Genomic DNA, 14,483 nt, shown 5'->3' on the forward strand with positions numbered 1-14,483 from the left:
CTCGCTCACAGGGCTGGCAAGTGGGTCTCAGTTGATGGCGGCGAGCCTTCGTTTCTCCCCACGTGGGCCTCTCCACTGGGCACTCTCACAACATGGTGGCTGGTTTCCCCCAGAAGGAGTTATTCAAGAGCGAGCAAAGCAGACGCAGCAATGCCTGTTAAACCTAAGTTCAAAGGTCACACGTGGTCAGTAGGAGGTATTTTTCCATTCCAGTGGGGGCTGGGGGAGGGGGGACGGGGGGGGGGGGGCTGGCTGGGGACGGGCAGTCCGGAGGAAGCTAGACTGCCTTCCATTGGAGGGGACTGGACCACATCAGCCAGGGAGCCGGCGGACTCTCGGCGACCTCTCGACCGCGCCTGCGCCGTCTGGACCCGTCCAGGGTCACAGGTGCCCCTGATTGAGGCCGCCCCGCCCCCGCCGACAGATCTCATCATCAACGGGTTAAGCGGGGCAGACGGGGGATAATTTCAAACGCAGGTGCCAGAATCTCTTCGGTCATGACGGAGGAAGCCACAGTGAACACGTGGACGTGAACTCCAACAGTTACTTGTCTGCTAAAGAGAGAAACATCAGGATAGGTGACTCAGCTCCTCAGCAACAAAGCAGCCCCTCGGGAGAAACACGACTTGCAACAAGAGATTCCTACTCTGGGCACGTTCCGTGGAGTGGAAGAAAAAAACTTTCTTGTTCTCCAAAGACACAGTTCATCGGATACTGATAAAAGGTTTGGGAGAACTCGAATTGGACTCCAAAGAAGAGAGGTATGGCGTAAGCTCTGTGCACAAGACGGACAGAGGGTCCAACAGAACTGTAGGAAGTCGCTCTCTGACACAGAGGTTGCGGGAAACTGTGGGCCTGTGTTTTCCCATGAGGACTTACAGCAAGCGGTCAGAATCCCTCTTCTAATAAAGGAAAAATACACCTTTCTGAATTAGTGCTTGAGAAATGCCCTTTTCCTGCTAGCTCAGATTTAGCCCCCAAACGTCACTTTTTACACGCATATAGCCCCTGTGAGCCTACACTCAACGTTTTTTGATACATTTGATAGATCCTCGGTTTCTACGAAAGATGGAGGAGATCAGCTTTGAAAAAGAAAGCAGCGGGGCGCCTGGGTGGCTCATTTGGTTAAGCATCCGACTTCAGCTCAGGTCATGATCTCATGGTTCATGAGTTCGAGCCCCGCATCGGGCTCTGTGCTGACAGCTCAGAGCCTGGAGCCTGCTTCAGATTCTGTGTCTCCCTCTCTCTCTGCCCCCCTCCCTCCCCCACTCACACTCTGTCTCTCTCTCTCTCTCAATAAATAAACATAAAAAAAAAAGAAAGCAGCAACGTATTGAAGAGGGGGTTGACCCCCCCCTCCCAACGCACACATATGTACATTTGAAGCAGACCACACAGGTCGATCCATTTTAAAGTGGGACCGACGTTAACCTGGAATGACTGAAGTAAGTGGGGACAATCCTGCAATTCCATAAGCTGATGTGACTCAGCAGGGGATACTACCACCCTGTGTCTGAGGTCAAGTAGGCAGAAGCAACAGCAGGTGTCTGGAGACAGCCTATGCTCACAGGTTAGCAGACAGGGAGCTTGGAAAGTCCATACACAGATTGATTACATCCCCCGCTTCGTGCCTGATTTGCTTCAGATTCCAGGGAATCCCTGTTGCTGGGGAGTGATGGACCGTTACGAAGCATAAGCCTCCTTGAAGGGGAACCTGAAGGCACATTCTCGCTCAGGGACTCTGAGCAAAAGGTCTACCTCTTCTCTATGAGCTCCTGGCGCTACAACAGATCCCTGTGTGCCCCGACTGAACAGTGGAACCACAACGTTGGTTCTGACGCCCACGACCATGTGTGTTTCACTCCTCCGCTGTCACAGGACTTTCGGAACATTATAAAGGTCCCAGTGCTGGCACGGGTTTTTTTTTTTTGAACCATCGCTTACTATCTCACCAAGCAGGACTTTCCCTTTTAGCCTGCAGTATATCTGCCATGCCGTAATCTGCAGACGCACTAATATGATGGAATTGATGGGCTCCCTTTACCATCAGCGTTGCAGGACCTTTTCTGAAAGAGTATCGTTATAGGCAAAAAGGTAGAGTTCGCTGGTTAGAATGAGAACCAGTGAAGGCAAAGGAAACTCTCCTGCCCTCAAAGGGCGTTAACTAGATCTGCTTTTAGGTGCATCAGACAATACACCTATAACAAGTACTGTATGCATCGGTGTTAGGTTTTTTCAGTACAGGATGTAGGCTTAGTATCCATCAGAGGCAATCTGCTGTTACTTAGATAAATGTGGTGCCGGGGCGCCTGGGTGGCGCAGTCGGTTAAGCGTCCAACTTCAGCCAGGTCACGATCTCGCGGTCCGTGAGTTCGAGCCCCGCGTCGGGCTCTGGGCTGATGGCTCAGAGCCTGGAGCCTGTTTCCGATTCTGTGTCTCCCTCTCTCTCTCTGCCCCTCCCCCATTCATGCTCTGTCTCTCTCTGTCCCCAAAAAAATAAATAAAAACGTTGAAAAAAAAATTAAAAAAAAAAAAAACAAAAACGTGGTGCCTATGGAGACAACAGAGGACAGGGCTACAGGTGTTCAGGAAGGCTACAAACACATTTTGTCCGTTGAGCTAACAGTTTGGTTTTTGCAAACTGTAGTAATTGAGTGAGGCAACTCCGGGGCATTTGCCGTGAAGAATTCTATTTATTACTAAAGAACAAATTATTAATATTGGATGAGTGTTTCAACAGTGTGACTAATGTTTAAAATCGTTATTTTTTTTTTCAGACTTTTTCTGTGAGCTTCCAAAAGTAATGATGTTTGTCGTGACTATAAATCAAGCTTTGGAAGTCCAAAAAATAAAGACGGCCTTCCTTTGAGGAAAAAAAAATGCAGTTTTCTGGCCACAAGGGCATATAGTGCATTTCACTTATGTATTGGTATAGTTTATAGTCAGTCCCCTGTCTCTTCTGCAAAAGGTACTGTTAAGTAAACCAGGTTTTCTAAGTAGTTGTTCTAAATTTTCAGGCTTCTAAACTTGGCAATAGAATTTTATTTAAAGGCCCTAGGTATTAACTTTTTAAAAAAATGAGTGCTTTAACTTAAAACACACTGGGGAAAGCTGCAATGTAGTCCTGTGTGTGATTTTTTAAATTTCTTAATATTTTTATTTTATTTTTGAGAGAGAGAGATGGAGGGTGAACTCGGGGTAGGGGGGCAGAGAGACAGGGAGACACAGAATCCAAAGCAGGGTCCAGGGTCTGAGCTGTCAGCACAGAGCCTGATGCGGGGCTCGAACCCATGAACAGTGAGATCATGACCTGAGCCGAAGTCAGATGCTTAACGGACTGAGCCACCCAGGAGCCCCTGATTTTTTAGGTTAATACATGTAGTCTAACCGTTGATTAAAGTTGCATCTTTTCCTGGGCCCATGATGAGTTTGTGAACCATGAAGAAAATGAGACTAGAAGATGCCCGACCAGGTCAGATCAACAATAACTACAGTGGTTGCTGATGTTGCGATTATTGTTAAAGTGTAATGAACAATTTGGATTTATCTCTTTGTTGTAAACTCTTATAGCTGAATTGCTTAAGTACAATTTATACAATTTCAGTGCAGTTAATTTCTAATGGAAAATCTGAAACTTACATTGTAGATTTAAAAGGTACTGTACAGGGGCACCTGGGTGGCTCAGTCAGTTGAGTGTCTGACTTTGGTTCAGGTCATGATCTCACAGCTCGTGGGTTCAAGCCCCACATCGGGCTCTGTGCTGACAGCTTGGAGCCTGGAGCCTGTTTCAGATTCTGTGTCTCCCTTTCCCTCTGCCCCTCCCCTGCTCAAGCCCTGTCTCTTTCTCTTTCTCAAAAATAAACATTAAAAAAAAATTTTTTTTAAGGTACTGTGCAACCATTATATTTGTAAATTATTTAGCACGTTTTTGTCACCTAGAATAGCGTGCCATACTACTCGAGGGGGCTATCTTGCAAGTAATACCAAGTTCCAGTGTTTGCTTCTTAGTATTGAACTACATTTACAGTTCTGTCCTAGACATGTCGCACCAGTCGAATCCATTCGTGTGTCTTTTTGTTCACGTGCTCTGTACCACTGGTGAGTGCGCCTTGGTTTCCTTACCTGCTGCCACAGAAAGTTCTCTTACATCCTGATGGCTATTGCCAAGGCTACACAAAAGAAAAGCTATATTTGTATGCAACCCTAACCCTTTGATGGCTAACCTAGGTTCCTGCTTGCTGCGCCTTGTTCCATCTGTGTTCTTATGCTAATAAAGTATGTTTGGTGTTCTCCTTGTAAAACAACAACAAACGAGTCACATGTTGTCACTTCTGCCACATTCTGTTCATCAGAAACCAGTCACTAAGTCCAGCACTTTTGAAGGAAGGAGTGCAAAGGATTTGTGAACATATTTTAAAACCATCAGTTCTGCCCTGACGCACGATCTGTATGGACTTATGCGAAGGTATCCCTAGAATAGATTTCTAGAACTCAACAACTGGATCAAGTGATATATGCACTTTGAATCTTGACAATTCCTGTTTGTGGCAGAAACCGTTCATCGTCCTCCAATAGCCATTGTCTCTCTTTCTCCATTTAGCACTGGACCTCCTGACTTTTAGCTGGCACAGCTCGAGAATGTACCTCCCAACCTCCATTGCTGCTACGTGGAGATGTGCGACGAAGTCCTGCCCAGTGAGAGGTATTGTGTGAAACTTCGGGTCGTGCCCTTAAATTAAAGGAAGCTATTGGCATACTTCCTTCCCTGTGCAGATCGTGGGGTGACACGTAGAAAGAACCCATCCCTGGATCCCCTCATGGAGCCGCCCTTCTTCGTAGGACTTCCTACCAGCCTAGACTTTTGTATGAGAGAGAAATGGAGTTACACTGCCCGCCTGCGTGTCCCATCTCTGCCACTTGTCTGTGGTGACATGTACCTGAGTGCCCGCTAAGCGCCAGGCACAGTTTCCCTCGAGAAACTGCTGTATCCAGAGCTCACCTGTGAAGGGCCAAGAAGGACAATAAGCCAGGCTGGGCTGCAGTCCCCTCACCTGGAGAGTGGGGACAACTCCCAGGGCCATTGCAAAGACCGAATGAAGTTACATGAGCATCGGATTGTGACCACAGCACCTGGAGGCAGCAAAGCCTCGGTACAGGCAGCTGTTATAATGAAGAAAAGCTATATAGGTGCCTGGGTGGCTCAGTCGGTTAAGGCTCCGACCCTCGATCTTGGCTCAGGTCATGATCTCACAGTTCATGAGTTCAAGCCCCACGTCGGGGTTCAAGCCCCACATTGTGCTGATGGCCATGGCTCAGAGCCTGGTTGGGATTCTGTCTCTCTTTTTCTCTGCCTCTCCCCCGCTTATGTGTTTTCTTTCTCTCAAAATAAATAAACAAACTTTAAAAAATAATTAAGGAAAGCTATAAAAGAAAGCCTCCAGCACCCCCCTTCCCATTTCCTCTCTGTGCCCTTTTGTCCCCTTACTGGTAACTTACATAGACTTTAATACCCATCTCCCTGGGGTGGGGGGGGGAGGGGGAACCTGCTTTCGTAAAAGATCTCATAAATTCTTTCTCACCAAGATAAGAATGACTGGTATTGTTTAATGCACTTCTCCTGCTATACGTACACTCTAGTGGGGAACATACTGTGCTTGACTAGACTACAGACGTGAAAAGCCTAACTATGAAATTTCGGGCACCAGTGAAGCTAGGTGGGGGTGCTTGGCCCGCTAGGAGGGGCTTCGCTGATGCTGTCGAAATTGTAATTTTTAGGGAGCCGGCCCTGACCTCCTCTCCCCTCTCTTCTTTAATATCTTCTTCCCTCTCTTTACCTTTTTTTTTAAGGTTTATTAATTTTTCCAGAAACAGAGTGCGAGCAGGGGAGGGGCAGAGAGGGAGGGAGACACAGAATCGGAAGCAGGGCTCCCAGCTGGCAGCACAGAGCCCAACACGGGGCTCGAACCCACGAACCGTGAGATCATGACCTGAGCCGAAGTCGGACGCTCAACCGACTGAGCCACCCGGGCGCCCCGCTCTTCCCTCTCTTCTCTCTTCAGCTCCCTCCGTGTCTTTTCCTTGCCTAAACGGCCATCTGAGTCTCTGATGATTCAATGTGATTACGTTTCCACAGGCAGGTGTGTGTCTTGTTTAGTCACATTAAAAATAAATCACTTAGCCCCACACAGTCAATGCATCAATCTGTTGCTCTCCTCTGCTTTCCAGGAACGGGTTGCTCAAAAAGCAAATGACTCGTGGGTCACGTGAGTGGGGAAGGCCGAGGTGGAGTGACAGCGCCCTTCTAGTTCGCCCACCAGCCTCCCGCCCGAGCAGACAGGGAATCCGTCGTGCCCGCGACGATGCCCATCTCAGAGTGCACGCTGTGTTCTTGCGGCCCGTGACGGTGAGCTGTGGAAGAAATACGGCTTGGGGAGGTGGCGTGGGGCTCGGATTTACTGATGCTTCCTATGTGCCAGGCCCAGTACTTTTTTTTTCGTCTCTTCCCTTCTTCCATGGGGGAATCAGGATTCTGGTCGCGGGAGTCTGGGCACGTTGGTCTTTCAGGGCCTCGTTTCTTCAAACCAGAAACATTACATCTTTCTCTAATCATTCCTTCTGCTATGACGGAAGAGTCTGGGGGTTAGGCAGACCTAGCTCGCCACTGTGGGCACGTGGCTTAGCCTGTTTCTTCAGCTCTAAAATAGGGCCAGAAATCAGGATCGAACCAGATAATATATTTAAGACACCTTATAAATAGGCAGCTTAAAAAAGGATGGTGTGTAATTCCTCCTTCACAACACAGGTGACATACTTCACCGTCTTAGAGGTTTGGTCATTTTTATAGGTTGGGGTGGCAGTGTTCCAGGAGAGGAGTGGGTGTGGGTGTGGGTGTGGGTGGGTGTTTCTTGATGAAAACAGTGTGGGGGAGAGAGACCAGAGTCTTTGTAGAAATCTCAGCACTTTAGAAAAACAGACCCCAGCCTCTATCAAATGCTGCCGGTGGGGCGTATCAAAGACCGTCCTCCCAAAAGTCTTGCTCCGTGTGGCCTCCTTCCACGTCCCATGTGGGCTGGTCTGTGATTTGCTTTAACCAGTAAAATGTGGCAGAAGTGACTCGGAGGCAGTTCTGGGCCTAAGCCTTAAGGAGCCATGGAAGGTCCCAATTTTGTGCTTTGGGGAGATCTGGAGCCAATATGTAAGAAATTTAGTCTCTCTGGGCTGGGGAGACCATATAGAAAGAACACGTGGAGAAGGAGAAACCCTGAGAATATATGGAGAGAGGGAGAGACAGACGGACAGTGGGAGAAAGGCCCAGCCACTCCCGTGTGCCACGGAGCCCAGCCCTCCAGCCACGGCTCTGAGGCACCAGCCATGTGAGTGACCCAACCCAGATACTCTAGCTCAGTCCAGCCCCCACATGCCTGCGGTCCCAGCCGACATCGTGAGCAACAGAACTGCCGGGCAGATCCCAATCACCCCACAGTCTCACGAGAGACAATAAAACGGTTGTCTTAAGCCATTAAATTCTGTGTATTATATACAGCAATAGATAAAGAAGCAGTTAGCGGGATCTTGGAGTTATCGCTATGTGACAAACCATGGACGCTCATTATGAGAGGTACACAGGCACCGCCCTTGGGAGCTTGGTTTGGGCAAGGAGGTTGCACACGGGCAAGCATGAAGATTTGAGACTGTTATTAATCCACACTCAAGGGTGTGCTTAGAAGCGGGATGCACGGACTGTTGATGATGGCGTTGGGAGGGTGAGGCAGGAATACTTCTAGAGAAAAGGAGTTTTGAGCTGGGTTTGAAGGAAAGAGCAGATGACCTGAGAAGATGTCTCAGAGAATGAAGGGTAAGGCATTGATAGCAGCATGGTGGGGAAATTAGGACCCTGGGGAGGAGGAGCTGAGAGACTTAAAGTCTGGTGTTAGCTGGGTATAAAACGAAGGGGGCTGGGGAGCCTGGGTGGCTCAGTTGGTCAAGCGTCCCACTTCGGCTCTGGTCATGATCTCGCGGTCTGTGAGTTGGAGCCCCCGAGTTGGGCTCTGGGCTGACAGCTCAGAGCCTGGAGCCGGCTTCGGATTCTGTGTGTCCCTCTCTCTCTGCCCCTCCCCTGTTCATGCTCTGTCTCTCTGTCTCTCTCTCTCTCTCTCAAAAATAAATAAAAATTAAAAAAAAAATAAGGGGGGCGGAAAGGGGATCTTGCCAAGCTAGGCCTGTGGGAGCCTCAGAAAAAGCTGGTTATGTCATGAGCGTTACTTTCTCCATCCCATTTGGTAAAAATATAACTTGTGAATGGCAGCATCCTTCGCTGCCGAATTGCACATGCTCGCGCTTGCCACTGCAGTCTCTTGGGGACTCTTCAGCACCCCCTGGAGGAGGCTCAGGGGGTGCACAGGTCTCCTCCCAGGATGGCATGTGGGGGCGGGAAGTGAAGCTGAGGGAGGGGGCTCCTCCGTGTGGCTGAAGAGGAGGGGAAGACTTCAGTCTGTGGAAGCAGCAGCCACCAGAGCGAACTGGTGGGTAATTAACAGGTTAATTAACAGGTAATTAACAGTTAATGGCTCACTTCAGGGCTAACGTGAGGCTGGAGCCAGGGCAGGAAATGACTTTAAAATCCCTTCCTTCCCCTCCGTGTTTGGTGGGGTTTTGACCTCTCCTACCTGGGAAGATCTGGGTCATGTTTGCCTCCCTGGCTCCGGGAGTCAGGGCCAGAAGGTGATGGCTAGCCCCAAGAAACGTCAACTCCTAAGAAAATGAGCGATTCTGCCTTTCCCTTGAGGAAACAGGGGCCCAAGTGCAAGTTGTAGGGAGAGGGGCACATGGTCCCTGCTCTAGGCACGGAAGGGCTGACAGGGTCAGGGGCCAGGCGGCTTACCCCGCCACGTCTTTCCAAATTGTAGGGTGGCACCTGAACTTGTGGGTCCACACAGCTTACTCCATTGATAACTTCAGTATTCACTGTTATTAATTTTTATAGGCATGGAGTGAATCGGTTAGGAGCCTGCTTAGCTGTGAGGAATACAGCGCCCAACGAACTGTGCCCTGAGCGATAAAGACATTCCCCCAATCCACAAAGAACTACTGAGAGGTGACCCCATGCCAGGCACCGTTGTAGGAGCTGGGGAGAGAGCAGAGAAAAGCGAACTTCCTGTTCCGGAACAAGAAGGTAGCTCCTGTGAGGGCAGGGGCTTGACTTTGCCTTGAATACCCCGGGCACCTTTCTCCTCCAGCCCCCCCTTGTATTGGCTTCTGCCTCGTGGTCAACAGGTGGCTTGGGATGTCCAGGAATCTCAGTGGAGACAGGAAGCAGGAGACACAGGTGACCAGCCATCCCTGTTCCCTCTACCAAAAGGACACAAGCTTTCCCGGAACCCCCAGCAGATTCTTGCTTACCGTCATCACTGGGGAGACCCTGGGGCAGCGTGCGGCTACCTCAGATTTTTCATGACTAGTTAATCTGGTTGTCATTTATCACCTGGGGTTGCCCAGAACAAAGTCGGGGTTTAGTCTGCAAAAGAAAAGGGGGAAAGAACATTGGGGTCAGGCTGTCTTGTTCCCCCCTGTGGCTCTTGGGGGTCGGCAGCCACCGACAAGGTAAACACTCTGTGGTCAAATCTTAAGTAAATAGAGAAACAAGTTAAAAGTGGCATTAGATACAACCCCAGATGAAGCAAAAAGGCTTTACTCATTTACTGCTGTTTACTGAGCTCTTTGGCGAGCGCTCTTCAGGACGTGTGAAGGGGGATGAAAGGCTCCAGCCTCAGGGAATGTTCAGACCAGCTGGAGATGACAGGCACAGGAAACAGCCTACGCCCGTGAGAGAATGAAAAGGCTTTGGTGGGATCTCAATGCACAGATATCGAACAGAGGTCCAGGTAAAGGCCATCATCGCATGAGGCACCCTCATGGCCCTCCCTGCCCACACCCCTCCTGGAGAACACATTCTGCTCACAGCTCTTAACGGGTAGTCCTGTGACACACAGGCCCCTCCCCACCCTACGCAGGCCCCTCCCCACCCTACGCAGGCCCCTCCCCATCCCACACAGGCCCCTCCCACCGCTGCCCAGGCTGTGGGGACCACACATGGGCCTTGAGTCAAAGGCAGCGGATCCCCTGGCTGGCGGCAAGGAGGTGAGCCCAGCCACTCAGATTCTCTCTCGCTCGCTCTCTCTCTCTCTCTCTCTCTCTCTCTCTCTCTCGTCTAAAGTAAGGGACACAGAGACAACAGCCCCTGTGCAAGAGGTCCTGATACCAGATGGGGCCTGAAGGGAGCAGAGAGCTGAGGCCTCTCACTCCTGACTTGGGTCCATCCTCTCTGGTTCCATCCTGACCATCAACTTCCCTTTTACTAGGGCTGGTTTGAGTGGGTTTTGTGTCTCGGCTTGAATGCCATTGGTGTGGGAAGGCTTGGCCTCCACCCTTTACCCTTCACCCCTCACCCCTTCACCCACCTCTTACCTGCTTCCCAATCTATCCCCCGCCTCCACCTTGCTCCGGGTTCTCTTCCCCCAACTGGTCTCCCTGCATTGGCTCTCCTGCCTCCATTTCATTTCCGCCTGTGGACAGGGATCTTTCTAACATGACCCTGGCATGCCCTTGCTCTAAATCTTTGAGTGGCTCCTCACGGCTCGGCCTTGCAGACCCAGCTCCACCACTGCCCTCCTGCTCTGCCAGCTCCCCCCCCCCAACCCCTCCCCCGCCGCCACCCTCCACCACCCCGAGACACACAGTCCCATGGGGAAGCCTGTGCACGTACTTGGACCTGTATGCATGAATATCCACTTCCCTCCACCCCTGTTTCCCACTCCTCCTTCAAGACCAAGGCCTGGGTTCATCTCACCCCACCCTGACCTTGGTTCCCTCCTCTGGCCATCACAGCACTTTATGAGGACCTCCCCTGGTATCTGCTTCATTGTGTCGGGACCACACTTGCTGTCCTTGTCGCCTGGCACAAGGCAGGCATCCAACAAATGCTTCTAGAATGAATGAATGAATGATTTTCAAATGGTGAGCCAGCAGGCCTCAGATGATTCGATAGGGTTTTGTTGGGGGAAGAGGGCATGAGGAGGGGGTTTTCCTCCCTGGGAGATTAGCCTCAGTCTAGCCTGGGTGGACAGCCAGGTTCTTTTTTGTTTGTTTGTTTGTTTGTTTGTTTATTTTTGAGAGGGAGAGAGAGAGAGAGAGAGAGCACAAGTGAGGGAGGGGCAGAGAGAGGGAGAGAGGATCCCAAGCAGGCTTTGCATTGTCAGCACAGAGCCCAACGCAAGGCTTGAACTCACGAACTGTGAGATTAGGGCCCGAGCTGAAATCAAGAGTCGGACACTTAACTGACTGAGGCACCCAGGCGCCCCTTGCCAGGTTCTTTTTGAGGCCCTCTTGCCTCCTAAAGCCCACCCCATCTCCCTGCTCATCTGGGGACATGGGGACAGGCTATTTGAAACCGGCCTTCTTGTCCTCAACACTGAATTGAAACCCCCAGGAGAATTTTGCTGTGTTCGTCTTCCGGAGAAGAGGAGCACAGAGCCGAAGGGCAGAGGCTGCAAAGTGTGGCTCAGATTTGATAAACAGGCAGGAGGTTTCAGAAGCAATCAGGGGAGAAAAGAACATACATTATTCCTGGAATTCACAATGAACCGCTAATGAGCTAGAGGAGCTATGATCTGATCTTGTCCTGCCTCCTACAGCCCAGGACTGCTGGGTGTGGGACGGGACGCAGGGAGGGGCGCTGTCTGCCGCACCAGCATCCACACGGCCCGGCCAGGGCACCCCCCAGGACGGGAGGGGTGGGGCGGTGGTGTTTGCTGACCCCTGGGAGCCTGGTGGCCCTCCCTGGGATGGGAGGGTGTTTATTAGCCCTCCAAAGGTGGCCGGTCATAAACGACCTAAAGACAAGGACTACAGGTGCTTCCTGACAGCAGTGCCGGAAGAGTGTCCTCCCTAGAACCCAACAGTGCTGGCACCCTGTCCTTGGACCCCTAGCCTCCAGAACTGCAAGAAATAAATCATGTGGTTTATAAGCCCCCAGTCCGTGCTGTTTTGTTACAGCAGCTCAAACAACCAACAGTTATTGAAATGTACTACATGCAGAGGACTGTTTTAAGCAGCTCTCACACATTACCTCATTTAATCCTTACCATTGTCCTACCTAATAGGTACCATTATTATGATTGTGCCCATTTTACAGATGAGGAAACCGAGAGCAGAGACCTTGACCCTTCTGTCCACTGTTGAACTCCAGCACCCAGAATGGTAGGAATTCAACACACTCGTCTGTTTAACGGCACCATGATGTGCTCTAATGGGGAGCTCAGGGGCCAACAACCTCCCGGATGATGGCCCAGTGGGACCTGGGAAACGGACTGAGGCTCTGATGCCATTCAAGAGGTCTGCCCCTGCCTCCTGCCCTCTTTTCATCCACGCTTATTTTTCAAGGCCACTTATATGCAGCACTTTCACAAAGAGAGAAATCAGATTTAGGTTTGGCTCCCGAGTAGATTATAATTACAATTTAAATCAGGGATAACCTATGCAGAAAAACCATGGCAAAGTAACAAAAATCACAAAGAGAAGCAAACAATGTGCTGTAACAATTTTCTCATTCGTTCGTTCATTCATTCATTCATTCATTCGTTCACTCACTCAAGGAGCATTCAGTGGGTTCAGCCCTGGGATGCAGAGATGAGAGTGATTTAGGTCCCACTTCCAGTGGGAGGAGGCAGTGAAGGATAGCAAAGGCCTGGGGCCAGCAGGTGAGGAGAGCGGGCTCCAGGCCAGAGGCCTGCCCCCCACATCTCTCTTCTCTCTGCTCTGAGGGGACCTTTCCCCAGAGCTGGTCCAGCCTAGAGTGCAGCCTAAAGGGTTCTGGTCTGCCGAGAAAAGCAAGTCAGTGGACCTTGTCCCAGGCCTTGGGGCTAGCTGACCCCTTTCTGTGTCCCTCTGTCCTCCCCCCTCCCTCTGTGATAGCTGGCAGAGGGCTCCAGGCTCCTGGCCTGGCTGCACACTCATGCACCTGCTCACTCACGCGGAGCCATCTACAGACAGCCCGGCCTCTTCCCCCATCTGCCCACGCAGCTCTGCGGGGTGATTGATGGGGCTGCTCTCGCTCTGGGTCCCAGAGAGCTCCTTTTGAATAATAACTTGGCAAAATTACTCCCTTTTTTTTTTTGCTCTCCCTATTTCTGATTCATTTGTTCTTTCTAAGTCATTCATCTTTTTTGAGTCAGAGGAAGAATGAGGAAGAGGAGGAGGAGGAGGAGTCACAGGTGCGAGGGGCCAGGAGCCCCGCCTCCTCCTGTCACCGACTGCACCCGAGACGGCACCTCTCCCGCTAGGATGTCTCTATTACACCTGACCTCTGCCCGTGGGAGAAAAGCCAGTGTGGGAGGTAAGGGAGGTGGGGGAGGGAGGGGCCTTTCTGGACTGCGGAAGCCCCACCTTGAAGGCAGCCGCCTGCTCTATTCACATGCAAGGTCTCCTGACACGCTTGCGGGAATGTTAGGGTTTTCTCACCCTCAAAGGGGAGCAGCAAAGAAGGTAGGAAGGAGAGATGGGGGTTCAAGTGGGTCCTGTCAGCTTACCAACACCTTCACTGGCCACCTGCCATGTGCCAAGCTCCATAAAGACAGACAAACCGATTCTATTCCTGCCCCCAAGGGGTTCGCGGGCTAGTACACAGGTAAGCACAACACCTGCGGTACATGGTCTAGTGGAAGTAAGTCCCGTGCAAGCATACGGAGGAGACTATTTATTCTGTGACAAGAGGGACCAGCAAGGCAGTCTTCACAGATGGGCGGGTGATGAGCTCTTCCGAAGCCTCAGTCTAAAGGTGGGGGAGGATGCTCCAATGGGGGGAGGAAATAGCTTCTTTCTTTTACCAAAAAATGTGCCCTTTGCTCCTCTGCCACACAGAAACTCACTGCCTATTTCTCTCTATTTTGTTTTCTCCAGCAGGCTGCACGCACACAACTGGGATGGTTCGAGTATGGCCCCAAATGTCCGCGGGCACGATCAGGGAGCCTGTTTGGGGCCATTTGCCGCATGGCTACGGTTGGGAGGCTGGAAGTTTCCTTGAGAGTCAAGTCTCCTTCCAGCCATCTCTGCCATTCAGCTTGAGTATTTTTCCCCCTGGGAAGGATTTCCCCATAAAATAAATGTCTCGTCTGAATTAATCTTATTTTTCAAAGGAGGGAGTCGTCATATTGTAAAGACAGATCATAAAAAGATGCATCAATCTGTCAGGAAGGCTGGTTACTATGAGTATTTGTTTAGCAGAAACGGTGTGCCCCATCCCCACCCCAGACATCTGGCCCGAGAGGCTGGGCTATTGCTGGGCCCAGCCCCATGCGGGCAACTTCTCCTGAGTGCCCCAGGCCTCTGCAGTCTTTGCAGACCAGCCCCAGGCCCGGAAGGGGCCTGGCTAGGGTGCCCAGGTTGGCATATTGTGGCAGCCTAACTTTTCAGAAGAGGCCTGGAGCGCC

General features: G+C 51.0%; 1 protein-coding gene, 1 long non-coding RNA gene and 2 pseudogenes across 5 annotated transcripts in view; 3 read left to right on the plus strand and 1 right to left on the minus strand.

Annotated features, from left to right (window-relative positions):
- Positions 1-150: 150 nt before the first annotated feature.
- LOC101098716 lies at positions 151-1,161 on the plus strand (annotated as a pseudogene).
- Positions 1,162-1,480: 319 nt separating this feature from the next.
- On the plus strand, positions 1,481-2,357 carry LOC109491362 (annotated as a pseudogene).
- A 1,459-nt stretch (positions 2,358-3,816) lies between these two features.
- LOC109500608 lies at positions 3,817-14,247 on the plus strand. Of its 4 annotated transcripts, XR_006599055.1 has the most exons (7): positions 3,817-4,465; positions 4,601-4,702; positions 6,226-6,403; positions 8,984-9,881; positions 12,191-12,255; positions 13,230-13,390; positions 13,954-14,247. It is a non-coding gene; the product is annotated as an uncharacterized LOC109500608 (long non-coding RNA). The 4 variants fall into 4 exon arrangements; XR_006599056.1 differs by having other exon boundaries at positions 3,817-4,702; positions 13,226-13,390; XR_002742876.2 differs by having other exon boundaries at positions 3,817-4,702.
- NOX5 (NADPH oxidase 5) overlaps positions 9,400-14,483 on the minus strand; it is a 44,022-nt gene continuing 38,938 nt past the window's right edge. The window contains exon 17 of the mRNA XM_045059115.1: positions 9,400-9,514. Coding sequence (XP_044915050.1) covers positions 9,455-9,514 — 60 coding nt within the window. The 3' untranslated portion in view covers positions 9,400-9,454. The remainder of the gene's footprint in view (positions 9,515-14,483) is intronic.

This window comes from Felis catus, chromosome B3 (genome assembly GCF_018350175.1).
Source record: "Felis catus isolate Fca126 chromosome B3, F.catus_Fca126_mat1.0, whole genome shotgun sequence".
NCBI classification, from domain to species: domain Eukaryota; kingdom Metazoa; phylum Chordata; class Mammalia; order Carnivora; family Felidae; genus Felis; species Felis catus.